This window comes from Mus caroli, chromosome 11, assembly GCF_900094665.2.
Source record: "Mus caroli chromosome 11, CAROLI_EIJ_v1.1, whole genome shotgun sequence".
In the NCBI taxonomy this organism is placed as follows: Eukaryota; Metazoa; Chordata; class Mammalia; order Rodentia; family Muridae; genus Mus; species Mus caroli.
This window is the reverse complement of record NC_034580.1, coordinates 31,201,009-31,217,381: the sequence shown is the minus strand read 5'-3', so window position 1 is coordinate 31,217,381 and position 16,373 is coordinate 31,201,009. Positions and strand designations below refer to the sequence as shown.

General features: G+C 50.1%; 1 protein-coding gene across 3 annotated transcripts in view; it reads right to left on the bottom strand.

Annotated features, from left to right (window-relative positions):
* Slit3 (slit guidance ligand 3) overlaps nucleotides 1–16,373 on the bottom strand; it is a 587,044-nt gene that overhangs the window by 72,327 nt on the left and 498,344 nt on the right. For all 3 annotated transcript variants that reach the window (XM_021178434.2, XM_029484039.1, XM_029484040.1), the window contains 6 exons: nucleotides 12,592–12,742; nucleotides 11,240–11,314; nucleotides 4,891–5,034; nucleotides 3,782–3,925; nucleotides 1,861–2,024; nucleotides 703–835 (listed from right to left, as the gene is read on the bottom strand). In XM_021178434.2, the coding sequence (XP_021034093.1) occupies nucleotides 703–835; nucleotides 1,861–2,024; nucleotides 3,782–3,925; nucleotides 4,891–5,034; nucleotides 11,240–11,314; nucleotides 12,592–12,742 (811 nt within the window). The remainder of the gene's footprint in view (nucleotides 1–702; nucleotides 836–1,860; nucleotides 2,025–3,781; nucleotides 3,926–4,890; nucleotides 5,035–11,239; nucleotides 11,315–12,591; nucleotides 12,743–16,373) is intronic.

Genomic DNA, 16,373 nt, shown 5'->3' with positions numbered 1-16,373 from the left:
GGGCAGTGTGACAGAGCATGGGCAGGCAGTGCAAGCCTGGGGGGTTCTTCTGTACCAGGTGGTGAGCACCCGTGGCTGATAGAGAGCTAGGCCTAGCTCTTGCTGAGCCAGATAGAGTTCTGCACCCAGTACTGTGAGCTCTCCCAAGAAAACGTGGCGCCTGTTTCATTTAACTTCTGAGGAGCTTCTGGGAGGCAACAGTGGGGAACCTGGGCAGGGATGATGTTCTAGAAATCGGTGTGACTTAGCTCTGACAAATCACCTGCTTGACAGGGTTGCTTGAAGGAGGAATGGAATCAGATTGTAAAAGCATGTTCTCCAATGTAGGAAAAGATGCTCTCATAATACCCTGTGCTATTGTGAGGGTCACACAGGCTTTGTGGGATTCAGAAAGGCAGGACCCAGCACAGGGGTTTCTGGACAGTGCAAGGAATGTAGCAGTCCTCTTGTACTTTGGAGTGTCTACAGGGAGAGCAGAGTCAGGGCTGCCTCTCTTACGGGTGAAGATGGTTTGGAGTTGGCCTCCTCCTTCTCCTTTAATACCGCCCCAGACTCCTAACATCAATCAAAGCTCTCAACTGCTGCCTGAGAAAAGCTCTGCAGGGTTCCAGGGAAAACAGGCATGTCCCCACACCCTTCCCTGAGATGTTGGGGTACAGCAGGGCCTGTTGGTGAGGCTACAGGGGCTGGGGTGGTACTTACAGTTCAGTCACATCCTTTGGCATGCCTTTGGGGAGGGCACGGAGACCCCTGTTGCTGCATCGTACCACCGTCTCCATACAGGTGCACTGCTCGGGGCAGCGTGGACTCAGCTGGCAGCTGCTCTCCTCATTGCCTGTGGAAGACCCAGACAGGGTGAGCACCCTGGAAAATAAGCCCCGCTAGGAGAGCAGCTAGGCTAGCTGACAGGGCCAGACTGTTTCTAGCAAAGGCCAGCTCTACCTAGCACCAGCAGGGAGCCCAAGCCAGGACTAAAGGCAGCTACTGGTTTCTTCCCCTGCCAGAGGCCAAGGATGCATGCCTTGGAGCATGGGAAGGACCTCTGCTGTTTAATGCACTGCAAATAAAATGAAGACCAGTCAAGATGCTAACCCAGACCCACAGGGGAAGGGCGTCCTGTCTGTCACATGAGGAAGCCATGACTCTGAAAGGAGTGGTCAGACAGAGGCCGAGCCTGGCCTTTCCCCTCCCCTTCCTACCTTTTCCTCTCCACTGACCACTAGAAGCATCCCTATAGGGTAGTGAGCAAGTCAGCAGCCTATTATAATGCATCTCAATTAATCTGCAAACGAATACATCTGTCCTAAGGTAATCCAAAAAATCCCCCAAGTAAAGAACTATACAAACTCGAATTCATGCGATCAAATATGCCTTCTGGGGTCCTGAGACCCAAAGCCTCAGATGTGTGGGTTCATACCTCTCAGTCAAAAGGAATTTTCTTGGAAGTCTGTTTCCCATAGGTACATACTCTGACGTTCACTGTAACATGGACAGGGAGACTTGCGTGTCCAGCTGTGTACGCTGTGTACAGAGGGGCATGGCATCGAAGTAGCCCCAAAGTCACAGTGGACATGGCAGCTAAGTGTATCGGGTACAGTGGCATTCATACAGAGGACAGTGTCCTGAATGGACAGACATCTTGTTTTAATGACGCCAGTATAGATACACAACTGAGGAAAGTAACTGAGGAAGTAGCTTCAGAAAGAGACACTTTCTCGGTCTGAGAAACAGCAGTGAGGCTAGCAGGAGACTCCCAGCGGCCTCTGGAGCAGAGTTCCTCAGAGCCTGTGTTCCAGGAGGGCAGGGCGGAGTCAGAGGTCTCAGCAGCCTGCCTTGCCTTCCCGATTCACTCCCGCTTACCGTCGCAGGTAAAGTCTTGGATGGCCACGTCTTGGATGGGAATCTCCTTGAGGAAAAAGGGCTTCTGGCATCTGGGGTTCCCGCTGACGATGCGGCGTTTCCTCAGCCAGCGGCCGAGCCACGCCATGTGGCAGTTGCAGTTGAAAGGGTTAGATAGGAGGTTTCTGAGGGAGAGAGAGCCTCTAAGTGGTCATTGCCCACCCTGACCCTAGCCCAAAGTCTACTTCTGTAGCCCAGGCTTGCTCTCCCTAGGAGGCGATGGGTCTTGGTAGCCCTTCCTAGGGGATGTAGAATTTTCCTCTAAAATACAGGGATGCAACTATAGCCCATGCTGATGGGTGTGTTATGACCTCCAGCCTTGGCCTCCCCTGTCCATCCAGTCTCACTTGGGCAAAGTCCTCCAAGGAGAATTTCCTGAATTCTTTATCAGTGTCCACACCCTCTTTCCCACTGGAAATGCCTGCAGTTGGTGGGGCTGGGGTATCTGTGCTCCTGCCCGGGGGTAGCTGAGTTCCTTCCTTTTTCTGACTGTGTCTTTCACTTTCTTTCGGTGTTGACAGTACCAAGCTAGTCTATGCTTGTGAGCATCTGCCCTATGACTGAGGCTGGCATCTCCACAGGCCTCTGATATCCGGAAGCCCACCTGTGCACCATAGGTACTTTGTCCCCGACCATACAGTAGCATGATGGACAGATGGGATGGGGGATGATGGTGGCAGCAGTCGCTTTGAGTGTTTGCCCCAGGGTTGGGACACATCTATCAAACCACTGAGACAGAAGGTAGAGTAGGGGAGGGACAGAGAGGCGAGGTGATGAGAGGGGGCTTCCCGGGCTCTGGAATCTAGGAGTTGCCAGTATGAAGGCCTCGGGCAGGGTGTGCAAGGGTGGGAAGTGTGAGGTCAGCAGGGCTGGGTGGCAGGGCAGAGGGCACACATCTGGGAGAAACTAGACTGTTGTCCCTTGGCGACTCTGAGACTCTGATTCTATTCTAAGTGGGAAGGAGACAATGGGTGGGAAAGCAGCTGCTACTTTGTCTTGTCATTTTGGAGGAAAGGAAATGGGACAGGTAAGCACTTGCTGAGGACAGCTGAGGCACAGCAACTGTAAAGTGATCAAAGGCTGGGCACTCTCGGTCCTTAGGCCTGGCTGTGCAGTTCACACCGTCAGCAGGGCCATGGTGGGAGGTGCTGGGGGAGACCCAGTGCATAGATGAAGAAACAGTTCCGAGCTGATGAGGGACCTGGGACACACAGTCCTACAGTTATAGCCACTATCCTCTGCCGCCACCTCCTAATGCTGGGAAGTCTCTTTTTCTTTCTTATTTACAGGTCCAGAAAGCTGGGCTCCCACGCTGTCTCTGACAAGCACCAATGTAGTCAGGGTCACCTTTTAAAACACGCTGCCATTTGTACTGTGAGCCTACGGCAAAGTTTCCGGGTTCTTGGTGTGATTTAAAACTAAAGCAGCCCCCATGGCCACACAGTTTGACCCTGGCTTCCTCTCTAGCCTTGGTTTTACCCCATATCCCCACATACTCAGTACAATGGCCTTACTAGGCTTTGCGTATTTACTCTGCTCCAACCAACCATGGGGCCTTCGTGTGGCCGTAACTACTACAGGAAATACTTTTCCCACGTTCTTCAACAAACTAGTCTTCTCTACTGCTTCTTTACAAAGCTTGTGCTGGCCTTTCTCATCATGGGGACAATTCACTCCAGGGAGGAGGAGGAGCCAGTCTGTAACCCTTAGTACTCAGATAGTATCTGGCACATAGAGCCAGACAAATGCCTATTAAATAGACAGATGGGCAGGTGACCTTGGCCACGGTCAGTGGGAAGCTGGGATGTCAGGGAGTTCTGCAGAGCAGGGGGTGGGGGTCGGGAGGGCAGAGGGAGTGGCATTGTGCTGGGGGAAAACTCACATGGTGGATAGGGAGACAAGTGTGGTGAAGGCTCCTGGGGTGATGGTGGTGATCCGGTTGTCATAGAGCGACAGCAGTCTCACAGAGCTTAGGCCAGCAAAGGTATCATTGCTTACGCAGCTGATCAGGTTGCTCCTCAACATCCTGGAAGAGCAGGGGAGAGGGTCATGGGTAGTGTTTTTGCCTCTCAAGACACAAACAGCCACCTCCTGGCTCGGCCAGTCATTGCTCAGGTTTGGCTGGTGCTGAGCAGGGCCTGGACCCTCACTGGGACACATGCAAATGTATATGAGTGTGTATTTCACACACTGCGTGGTGGTTATAATGAGAATGTCTTCCATTGGCTCACAGAGTTGTCTGCTTGGTCCTCAGCTGGTGGAACTGTTTGGGAAGGATTAGGAGGCGTGGCCTTGTTGGAGGAGGTGTGTCACTGGAGGTGGGTGTTGAGGTTTCAAAAGCCCATGTTATTCCATTTAGCTCTCTCTGCCTCTCTCTTTCTGCCCCATACTTGTGGATCAGATATAAGCTCTCAGCTACTATTCCAGCACCATGTCTGCCTGCCCGCCCGCCTGCCACCACATACTCAGCCATGATGGTCATGGACTCACCCTCTGAAACTATAAGCAAGCCCCAGTTAAATACCTTCTTTTGTAAGTTGCCTTGGTCCTGGTGTCTCTTCACAGCAACAGATGAATAATCAAGACAGATCATAAACACAAGCCACAGTTCTCCATGTGCTCGTGCATGTGTACTTCCAGGAGGAAGAGGACCCACATGTGGGTTTACCGTATGTGTGTGTGCTTGAACGTATATGCTCGCCTTCAGATATGTTCAGGGGCACAGCATGTGTATATTATGGTTAAATCGGTGCTCGTGTGCACCCCTCAGTATGTTTTGGGAATGAATATGTACACATGTGCACTAGAGTGGCTCTGAGTGGGGTGTGATTAGGTGTGGGCAATGCTGGTGGGCTTAGCATGTCAGCTTCTTTGCATTCAAGGTGGAAAAGTATGATGTTATAGAGGAACGAATCAGTAGGCCAGGACAGTGCCTGACTGTGATCCCTGTCCACAGTTGTCATCCTCCTGCGCCCAAGCCTGGGTACTCACAGCGTCTTGAGGCCACTGAGGCCCCGGAACATGCGTCCGTGCATGGTCTCCAGCTGGTTCCCCGTCAGCATCAACTCCTGCACACCGGCCGCTCCATCAAAGGCACCCTCCCGCACTTCCTTGATCCTATTATTGCTCAGGTTTCTAGAAGGAGGGGGTAGAAGAGGGAGGATCAGGTGGATGGAAGGAGCTCAGTCCCCAGCTCCCTGACACTGGAGTCTCAGCTTCGGTGCTCACAGAGGTCACTCCTCACAGCAGGTGGAGAAATACACACAGCCTAGGACTTAAAGTGTCTCAGTGTAATCATTTTTTTTTTGAATGCCTGCAAGAGTCACTCTTACTTTTCTTCCCCAGGGGCTCCCACTGTGCAGTCATCCTCAAAAGAGAGCTGGAGAAGAACATAAAGTAGCCCCTCTTCAATGGGGATGCACACACGTGGGGGATGTGTAGCACTCTCAGTGGAAGCCCCTTACAAGTGGATACTTCCTACTGAGTATTGTTTCCTACTTCTTATTTACACATGAGAGGCAGACTGCTTTAACCTCATCAGAGCCTCAAGCAACGCCCGGCAGCTAGATACTACTGCCCTCCATTACAAGTGAAGACTCTGGGTTCCGGGAAGATTGAATAACTTCCCAAGATTTACACTGCTGATAGAGCTGGGCTATGAAGCTAGGTTTTCTGGGACATAAGAAACATTTCATATTGTTGTTCCACCTATAGGGTTGCAGATCCCTTTAGCTCCTTGGGTACTTTCTCTAGCTCCTCCATTGGGAGCCCTGTGTTCCATCCAATAGCTGACTGTGAGCATCCAGTACCCCTGGAGCTCGTGTCTCTAGCTGCATATGTATCAGAAGATGGCCTAGTCGGCCATCATTGGGAAGAGAGGCTCCTTGGTCTTGCAAACTTTATATGCTTCAGTATAGGGGAATGCCAGGGCCAAGAAGTGGGAGTGGATAGGTGGGGGNGNGGGGGGGGGGNGGGTATGGGGGACTTTTGGGATAGCATTAGAAATGTAAATGAAGAAAATACCTAATTAAAAAAAAAGAAACATTTCATTGATATCCCTCCCTCCTCTTGTAAGTGATTATTTCTCGGGAGATGTGAGGACTAGCTCCCTTGTATTACTAAGTTACAGAATTCATGTGTGTGTGTGTGTGTGTGTGTGTACAAATGCACATGTGTGTACCCAGGCCAAAGGTCAGCATCAGGTATCTTTCTCAGTCATTCTTTGCTTTATTTTCTGAGACACGGTTTCTCACTGAACCTGGAGCTGGCCTGATTGGAGCAGACTGACTGGCCCGTGAGCTCCAGGGGTCTTCCTCTCCCTTCATCCTCAGTCCTAGGTACAGGGATATGCTGCTGCCCTTAGCTCTACTTGGGTGCTGAGGAGCCAACTCAGGTCCTCACACCTGTGCAACACACACCCTGCCAACCGACTCATCTTCCTAACCCTGGGATCTTGGTTTTCTCATGGCATCTCTGTTCCCATCCGGCCCAATCCCGAGTCTGCCCCAGCTCTGAGATCAGGCTCTTCTCTCCAAAACCTGCCATCCACAGCATGGGAGAATGTACCAGGACAGTCACAGGCAGATGCTGTGACAGTCATATAAAATTCGAGTTCCCAGGCTCTTTCAGAACCAAGAGATAGGGGTTCTCTGTGGACTATCCTGTGGTCCAGTCTGAAGGCACAGCAGAGCCCTCTACTGTGAACAGTAGACCCTGAGGATGTCACCAGCGCATGATGTCACCGGAGCCTCTGAGGTTTTCTGAACTGATGGGCTAGCAGATACTGTCCACATGTCCAGACCTCTTGGGGTGTGGATACTGCTTCATGCCAGTGCCTTGGATGGATATGGAGGCATACCAACCTTCCACAGAGCACAGGGCTGAAGCCTCCAGAGAGACAAGAGACCCACATAATGAGATAATAGTGCCCAAGGGTACATTGTAAGACACTTTCCCTTCCTTGTGGGTGGCTGGGCACCCAGGGGACAACAGGGCCTTGTAGACAGCTGTGCTGGGGTGGGGGTAGACTCTTTTAAATCTTCTCTTTGTTTTGTTACTGCTTAACCCAGTACTCTCCTGATAACACCCCAAAGTCCCTGTCCTCAGGCCTGTTAGCTGGGGTGCCCCTGAACTGGGGCAAAGAACCTGGCACTCAACATGTTTCCTTATCTGTTCTGGCTGCCCTGGCCAAGGACAAGCCAGGAATGGGGAGCTGGGTGCACGGTGAAGACAGCATATGAACCCTAAACAAGATATAGGGCTTGAGATCAAGGTTTTCTTAGCAGGTTAGGCTCCAGGGAGAGGGGCTGCTAGGGCGTGAGCACTCAGGGTTGGACAATGATGGTGAGTTAGAGCAGGAGGTGGGAAGGCTCCCACTTACTAACAGCTGTTTCTACAACAGAGCAAAATTAACGTCCCATTACTGTAAGGTTCATGAATCACATTTCCTTAATCTGGGAGAATGAAGAACAGAAGGGGTGGGGGCAGTTGTAGTACTTTCTAGAAGGGCTGGCTGCTGTTCCCTCTCTAGCCACCAAAGTGGGGCTTACCACTGAAGTCTGTAGTGGAGGGATGGGAGACAGAGCAGAGCTTGGAGCAAATATTCTAGACACAAAATGAGTGTGTCTGGATTTTCTAAGAGCTCTGGTGTAGCCTCAATGCCGTGTTTCCTTGAGACTCCTCTCTCTCTCTCAGGAAGCCTTAACATGTAGCTAGTGGGCTCTCTCCCTTTGCCCCTACAGACCTCTCTGGAGGAAGGTCCTTCCTTGTGCTTTTGGTTCTATTGGTCCAGCCTCAGAAACTTATACTGGGTCCAGGGGTGGTTCAGCGGGCTCGTGGGTACTGCCTCTGCAAGCTGATGGGTGCTCTGACCTCACTCTTCCCAAAGGACATAGAGGCAAGCAAGGGGATCCATACAACTCCCTGTAGAAAGCCTGAGCCCAGGCAGAGGAGGGCAGGCTCTTCCAGGCACTACTCACTATGGCTACAGGGCTGGCCAGCACCTCCTGCAGTGGGAACAGAGTCTGGTCCCAGGAGGACTATAGCAGAGAGCTAAGTAGACCTTTCTGGGAACAAGGACAACTGGCCATGATGGATATGCTCTGGCACAGTGCCAGGATGAGGAGGCCTTGTCCACTGACCATGAATGAACCTGTCCCTCCATGAGGGACTACTACAAACTTATAGTCTCTAAGCGGGTGACTTAATGGCAATGAGAAGCAGGCCCCTTGGAAACAAAGGTGACCAGGACCTTGTGTCCATCTAAGGGGCAGCTGCTATTCTGTTAGACTCTACTGGGCCAGCCTGAGATGGTGGAGCTAGTTCTGCCTGGGGGAATTTGATAGTCCCAGTGGTACCAGAAAGCAAGATTTTATGGTTTTTGTGAAAGCTTCTGAGAGTTGAAAGTGGTTGCCTAATTCTTATTAAAAACACAGGAACCAGCAACAAATCCAACCGTGTACCCATGACTTCAGCTGGCTGGTTTCCAGGCTATGGGTGACTCTCCTCAGCATCCTAACTGGCCTGAAGTCCACCGCAAGGAGAGCCACAGCTCTTTGAACACAGAATTTCCTTGTTTTTTTCTTTTTGCCCTCTCCACTCTCTACCCAAGTCCCATCTCTCTGCTCTAGGGATGGCACTCAGGGCCTAAAGCATGTAGGCAAGGATACTACCTTGCATAGCTGTGATGCTCTTTGGAAAGCTGTGTGGGGTTGCCAGGGTATAAGGGCCAGAGGTGCAGAAAACACAGCAGGGTCCAATTTTCTTTGTCCAAATCCGAAATAGTAGATTCAAGACCAGGCAGCCTTAGGGACCTGGCTCAAGTGTGAGGCAGACACACCACTGGCTTCAAACACTATACTGTCAGATATCCTGACACACTACCTCTGTGCGGGAGTAGGGTAGTGACTGGTTCAGGGCACAGTGACACTTCACTTGGCAGTGGCTGCAGCTGGTGATCTGGGGCTGGATTTACCCTGCAGGGGTCTTATCCGGTTGGCTGGTACTAGTAAGTACTGGCACTGAGCTCAGTCTGCAAGTCCATCCCTCACCCCCCCCCCCCAGGAATGTTCAGCCAGTCTGGAGCAGTGGGGAATATCTGGCATCCCCGACCTTCACTCCTGTATGGCAAACACAGGGGCTAACCAAGCAGCATCTTTTCCTTTGGTTGAGATCTGGGCTTGCATTTGGCCATGCTCAAGTCTGTGGCAAGTGGCTGGGGACGGGGACTGGCTCTCTCCTGTCGTATATCTGTGTTCTTGTTTTCCTTCATCTATAGCAATATTTCTCTGTGTTCACATCCCTGTCACAAGTGGGAACACAATCTGTGTGACTTTCCCCTAAAATGTGTGTAGGGAGTGTGTTTTTGCAGAAACAAAGATTCCTGGGGTCCTGCTTTCTGGGTAAATAGGTCTTTGTGCAGTGTGACTTGCTTCGATACCTTCTTCATGGCCACATTCACCTCCACATCTGTCTACAGGTGGAAACCAAGGGGCACCTGGACCACAGCAATAGCCACATCCTCTACAGCCTTACATGTGCCTTGGTCTCAGTGGCTCCCTCAGAGAGCTCATCTCTTGCTCCAAGCACAGATTTACTTACAGGGGCCTGTGGCGAAGTCAGTGGCTGTGGTTGGCAGGGACCCATGAGTCGTGCCACTGAGAGAATAGTTGCCTAGGGCCTGGAAGGTATCTGTTCCCTTGTCTGCAGGGCTCTGATGGGTAGAAGTGTGATGAACGGGAGATAAGGAACAACAGGCAGTCCTAGTGATTCATGATTGTTATATTCTACATCGCCAAGAACACCGAATGAGCACACACTGAATCGCTGTTCTTGCTGCTCCTGGAGGAGCTTGATGAGGATCACGTGAGCCCATGGTCATGGCATTTCCATCAACCAATCGATAATAGGCTTGTTCTGTGAGTGCTTCTGTTCGGAAACACTGTATTTACTATACTATTGATTCATCAACATTGCATTCATGTCCAGCAGTGCTGGGCTCACGCCTGAACAATGGAGGGAGCTTCTCTCGCTGTGTGCCCTCAGCGAGGCACAGTGTAGCCTAGTTCTCTCCTGTATGTGTGCCCTCAGCGAGGCACAGTGCAGTTGGCTCAGGCTCTGAGTATCTAGACAGTGTGCCAGTACTGTGCTTGGGCCAAAGTTGGTGCCAAAAAGCACAAAACTGCAAAGCACATGCCGCTGGATAAACCACAAAGTGAATACTGGCTTCCAGTGTGCGAGCTGAACCCACAAGGCAGAGAGCATCACCGTGTTCAGCCTCAGTTAAGGGACACAGGTTGGGGTGAACAGGTTTTCCACTACGATAAGTGTGTAAATGATACAAGCAGCATGACAAAGATGTGATTTCAGAGTTTTGGTACAGAGACGAGTTAGCATATACAGATTGGTAAGTAATGATGGGCCACATTTGCCTTGTTGAAGAAACAGACAGCTCTGTGAGGCTGGTAGATGTGGGATTTGGGTGTGGTGGGAAGGCAGGTTAAAAACAAATGTGTCCGGGGAATCAGCTGGCTCTCTGTGCTGGCATCTCTGCAGGGACACTCGGGAGGGCGAGGTAGAAACAAGCCCAGTCACTGTGGTGACTCAAGTGGACCCAAGTCTGAGAGACAGTTTTGACATTTGTTCACTATGTGGCTTTAGAGAGGTCACTGGACAGCTCCCAGCCATCGCTCCCTTGCTTGCCCTGCATGAAACATGAAGCTGGCACCAGATGGGTGAAGGAAGACTAAAGAAGTTGATATCCCTGAGGCAGGACGGCAGCCCTGGCCAACGACAAGGGCTAGCACAGGGAACAATATCCTCTTGCTGGCTTTTTGACTTGGCCCAAACTCCAAGTAAGGGATAAAGATGATTGGGACAAGCAGTCATGCACTATAGAAGCCACTAACAATATGTGGGGTCCTTTGCCTAAGCCCAGACTCCACTCAGACCAGGGAGCTCTGTGATCAAATCTACTGGAAGCAGCGGGGGGGTTCCTTTCTGACGTATCTCTCCCACGCAGACCTCACCCAAATATCACTGGGTCCCAGACATCCCGACTCAGTTGCTCCAAGTCCCTCCTACAATCTCCTGAGATGCATTCTCAACATGGCTGGGGGCAGGGCAGGTAGAGGGGACAAGGATAGGAGTCAAGGAGCCACGGGATATACAATCTCCCTGTACCTGACAACTCAGCAACAACCAAGCTTCATTTTCTTCTATGCTGTGTCCCTGACTTCCAGACCAGGGCACAACAGGGGACAGGAGGAGGTTCAGGGGCAGGAGTGACAGGTGAAGGGCCAGGAAAGCTGAGGTGGCCACTGCGTTCCCCAGCCTGACTCACATTTTCCGCAGGTTGGGCAACTTCTTGAAGATCCCAGTGGCCTCCAGCACAGAGATGTCATTGTCGTTCAGTCGCCTGCGTGGGAAGGCAGAAGACGCTTAGCTGAGGTGAGGCACCTCCTGTGCTACTTGCCTGTGGGTCTTCCTCACATGGCCTTTATTGAGCTCTGTCCGAACTTCACAGTCAGTAAAGTTCAAGAGAAACTTGAAAAACTTCAGAATGAGGTGAGGGGCTTGGCAAAGAGAGGTGGATGGGGAAGGGCAAAGAGAGATGGGACAGTGGCTTCTTGCATGCTGTGCACAGACACATATTACTATTTAAACACACAAAGACCATGTATCTGCCGCCATTTTATGGGGTACCAATGGTAACTCAAACACCCCAGGGAGCTTTCCTCGGAGTCTCCTGAGCCTAAGTTGCTCAGTTCTTTTCTGACTACTTATGTCAGCTCAAGGTTTCTGTACTGTGTCCCTGTGTGCTCAGAGCCGTGCTGTGGTGCCCTCCAATGGCTGGAGCTGCCAAAGAAAGCAGTAATAGCCACCAGTCTGCCACTCTATCCAGGGCTCACTCTGTGCCAAGAGTCTAGAGGAATATTGTGTTGTGTCTATTTCTAGACCTTCTGAAGTATAGGAGACACCATGTCCCTGCCCCCCTCTCCCCTAACACGGTGCGGAAGAGGTCTCAGTGGGGCTGGAGGGGACAGAGGTGAGGTTAGTATCAGGTCTGTTTAGCACCACAGGCCATTCCTTATCCTCTTACATGCTTCAAGTTTTAGTTTCTCCTGTTTCAGGTCTTAAGAGCTTGTTTGGAGGTTCTACTGGGGAAAGTCATCCTCGGTAGCCAAGTGTGGCACTTTAGGGGGTGTGCATATGGAGTACTGAAGAAGGGCAGGGACATCCACCTGGCCAGCCACATCAGTTGAATCAACCTGGTAATCAGTGGGGTAATGGATTTTGAAGTCAGATTGTCCTTACACTTCTGCCAGTGTTTGAATAAATCAACGTCCCTTTCTAGGGAATATTGGGAGGTTCAGATACATTTAATCATCTTAGTTGCATTTTTTTGCCTAGTAATAATTTTTATTTAATATCTATTTTTCTGGAGATTCTATAAGCTCTTAAGGAACAGCAGGTGCATTTACTCTACAGAAATGTAAGCTTAGAGCAGCGCCTGGTTTTATAGTGAGTGTCCAGAAAGCATTCATAGAGCCAATGAACGGTCTATTCTTGCAAGCAACCTGCATGCATACTCCTGGTGTCTTGCTTCTCAGTCAAGTACACAGAAGACCCTACTTGGCCTAACTCAAAGTGACTAAGTATATGTAAAGAGAGGTAGGGAGGGGTAGGACTTACAAGTCAGTGGTATATTCAGGGAGATGGCTTGGGATGCGGGCTAGCTTCTGGTTGGAGCAGTCCACAATGGTGCCCTCACAGCGGCACTTTTCAGGGCATACTAGGTCCATGAAGCACTCACTGCTGAATCTGTTGCGATAATCCTCAGAGCCTATATGGGGGCCAAAGAGTGGGTTATCATCACCATTTCGGTTTTCAGGCACAAGGTTCAAAGTTGTGGGGAGTGAGGTAGTTGGATGAGTTGGAATGTGTGTATGTGTGAGTGTGTGTGAGAGTGTGTGTGTGTGTGTGTGTGTGTGTGTGTGTGTGTGTGTAATGCACAGGCTTGGGAGGGACTGCTTATATATACACGACAGATTTGTAAAATAGCAGGCAAAGCTGATGACCCTTCAGCCATCTTGGCTGCACTCCCCCCACCCCTCGTCTACGTTGTTTCCATATGGTCTTTTGTCATTTATCACTTGGTGTCTTCCAAGAAGCCAGGCTTCATATCTGTGGGCTCTTGTGCTTTGGTGGGTCATGGACCTTTTCAGAACTGGTGAATGTTACAGATGAATAATGTTCAGAGAAATATTGTAAGACACCTACACAGAATCCAGCCTACACCTACAGGAGATCTCTTGGCTCCATGATGCTTACTATCTACAGATTGGCGATTAAGGTTGGACTTTTGTGGGGGCTACCGTAGGGCAGGACTAAGGTTGGAGAATGAGGTCACACATTTAGAGGTCTTCCTGGACTTGCAGGCAATGTCATTTGGTGTTAAATGACAACTGGTGTCTTGTCTGACCTTGACTTCAACAAGGATATTCGGAGGTCACGGCTCTGATACTTTGGGAATTTGGCCTGAGCTTTCTTTGTTTTGTTTTAAGAAAAGTCAGATATTCAAAATATATTGGCAATGAATCCAATTCTTAAACACAATGAAAATGAGAACGCATGGAGGGCAAGACCCGACTTCCGCATAGAGAGGAAGTTCTCACTGAGGCCAGTCAGAGCCAGTTCCCACAAGCTAGAAGTTGGAACTCAGATTTATTTATTTACAAAATTTCATTCCATTCAAAATTTCAAGGTCATTCTGTAATGGCAACAGGTCTGACAGCCTGATGTCTCTGAGGCATGCCCTTGTGGGCAGCCAGCCAGCCAGACCTCTGTGAGCACAAGAGTTATGTCAGTGCCAATAGGGAGGGGTGCGTGGCTCTCCCTGTTGACAGTGGGTACTGGCCTTATGCACTCTCTCAGACTCACATTCCATTGGCACACTGCTAAGTATAAAATGTAAGCTCAGTTCACATTTGCATAAGGCACAAGTGGGACACCGTTGGCACCTGAGGATCCTGTGTGCATCTCTGAGGTGTTTGAGGGCACCGACCCCAGGCATTTGGTGAATGGCTTGAGCCATCAGCATGACAACACAGTGTGTGAGTAGTCCTCATGTTTTAGCAGTACATCTGGCGAGGCTTTGCAGCTTCTGAGCTCCTATTTCTCTGGGGTTTGTGTAAAGATGAGCTTAAAAGCAGCGTCTTCAGGAAAAAGACAAGCTAAGTGTGCGAGCATGTAATTCTACTCCCGTGCTTCCTAGATCGTGTCGGAACATCTGGGAGTTAGAGGCCATGGAAACACCCGTGGAGCTGGTATTAGAGCTGACATTTACTGCACTTGATCCAGGCCAAACTTCAAATGGGTCATTCCTCTTAACCCCCCCCCCCCCAAGGTTAGCACTTGACTTTGTAGGCGAAGACCCTAAGGTCTATAAGGCTCTTGGTGCATGGCAAACGCACTAGGGCTAGCTTTCAAAGACCCAGTAACTAATGTCAGGAAGCTTTAGTGTGCTTTGTGACTGAACCTTTACTCCCATGGCTCCAGCAACAGCCATTACATATGAGGTGGTGAAGGCAGATTGGGTCTCTCCTCCAGTGAGCTATGACAAGGCAGCAGGCAAATGGCCTCCCCCTTGCTCTTGTGTCTTCCGCTCTCAGATATCTTTCTGGGCTCACTGATGATCGGGAACACGATCAGTGGGGCACTCGTTCTCATGAGGTCATGAACATGGAGTCAGAAGTTTGGCTGTATCCCTTTGATTCCTCTACCTTCCCACCCACTTCCTTCATTCCCCTTTGCACCCCTAGGCATGTGTGAACAGAACCTATGCATGGATTTCAGAGTTTTACAGCAGCCTCCTGTTTTATGTAAGTCTCTTTTCCCATGCCTGCACAACTCACCTTACTGAATAACCCCTGACCTTATGTCATTTCTTTTTAGACGCATCAGAGTGCTAGGTTATATATGCAGCTCCTGCCCCATGAAAACCATTCTTGTCCTGTTGGTGGCGCTTCATGGTGACATTGAAGGGGGGCATTTTGAATGTGCACGGTTATGTTTTCTACAGAACATGTCTGTAATGGGCTACTTGCAAAACAGAGGAACCCTGTCTACTTATCAAAGGCAGAGAGACAGGAGGGAGCCCGGTTTGCACTTCACTGCGAGCCTGCAGACGTGCGCCGGCTGGGGACGGTCGCCTATTAAATGCATTTTCGTTTTAATCAAGGTGAGAGCAGCCCGTAGTTAGCGGGAATCACTCTCAGTAGTATCGTTAGGTTATAACTGGCAGGCCTCTGCAGTGGAACCGCTGACCCATTTTAATGAAATGATTTTGCAATTAGATTCGATGGACTAATGTGTTCTCTCCAGCATTTTCCCCTGCTGTTTTTGTTATTGCCCTGGTTTGTAATAACGAGGGGGTCGGAGAGTGATATTTTATATGAGTGGGAATCAGAAATGTTAATAACGGCGTATGTACATAACCGAAAAAGTTCATTTCCCAGTCAGAGCCAGCACGAAATGCCACCTCCGTCACTTCATATTTCATTACGGAAGCTACCCGGGGTTCCTCAGAGCCATTTGTTATGCCTAATGCTCATAACTACCCAAAAGTATTTTTAACTTTTCCAGAGCTTTAAAAGTCAATTTCAATCCCAACACGTATTTGTCACTGCCAGAAATCCTTTGGGGTAGAGAACCAACGGAAACAGGTTTCAGCGCTTTCTCTTTGGGGGTGAGCTCAGGTGGGCGGGATCTTGCAGGATTTGAAGACAGGCCATAAAGTCCAACCCCAGCTGGAGATGGCCTCAGAGGATCTGATGTCACCTGGCTGTTGCCTGCCTCTGCCCTTGTAGCCCTCTCCCCGTTTGCAGGCATCTCAGAACAATAACACATGGTACATAATCAGAGACAGACTTTAATAGATGGAGATTGGGTGAAAGGTTAAAATCCACAGCAGTGATTTTATTTTATTTTTTACTTTATTATATATCCCTGTCCTGCATCTACTTCTGGGAGGGCAGTGTGACACATCTATAAGGCCAGCAGACTGGATGGTCTAGGATCAGAAGTAGTAAGGGACACAGATAGGGTGGCTGCTGATGTTGGCTGTCTACATTGGGCACTAGCTTTCGGGAAGCCAGCATGTGAACCAGAAGTCACATATTTATCATTATGTGGTCAGTGGGGGAGCCAATGCCTGTATCCAGAGTTCTCCTCCTCTATCCCAAGCATCCCCAAAGTGGCTGGGATGAGAGGAAGAACCAGGGGTGGGGGTGTTCAAAGGCCTGTCAGGGTTTATCAGCTTGAGAAGGAAGGAACACGGACAAGCAGAGGGTTGACTCGTGAGTGGTGAACAGAAACAAGGACATTGCATACACAGACACCCATTCCTATACGGGCTGTGGGGGACCAGACACCTGTGGTTGACAAACACTAGCTGTTTTAGAAGGAGTATGGCT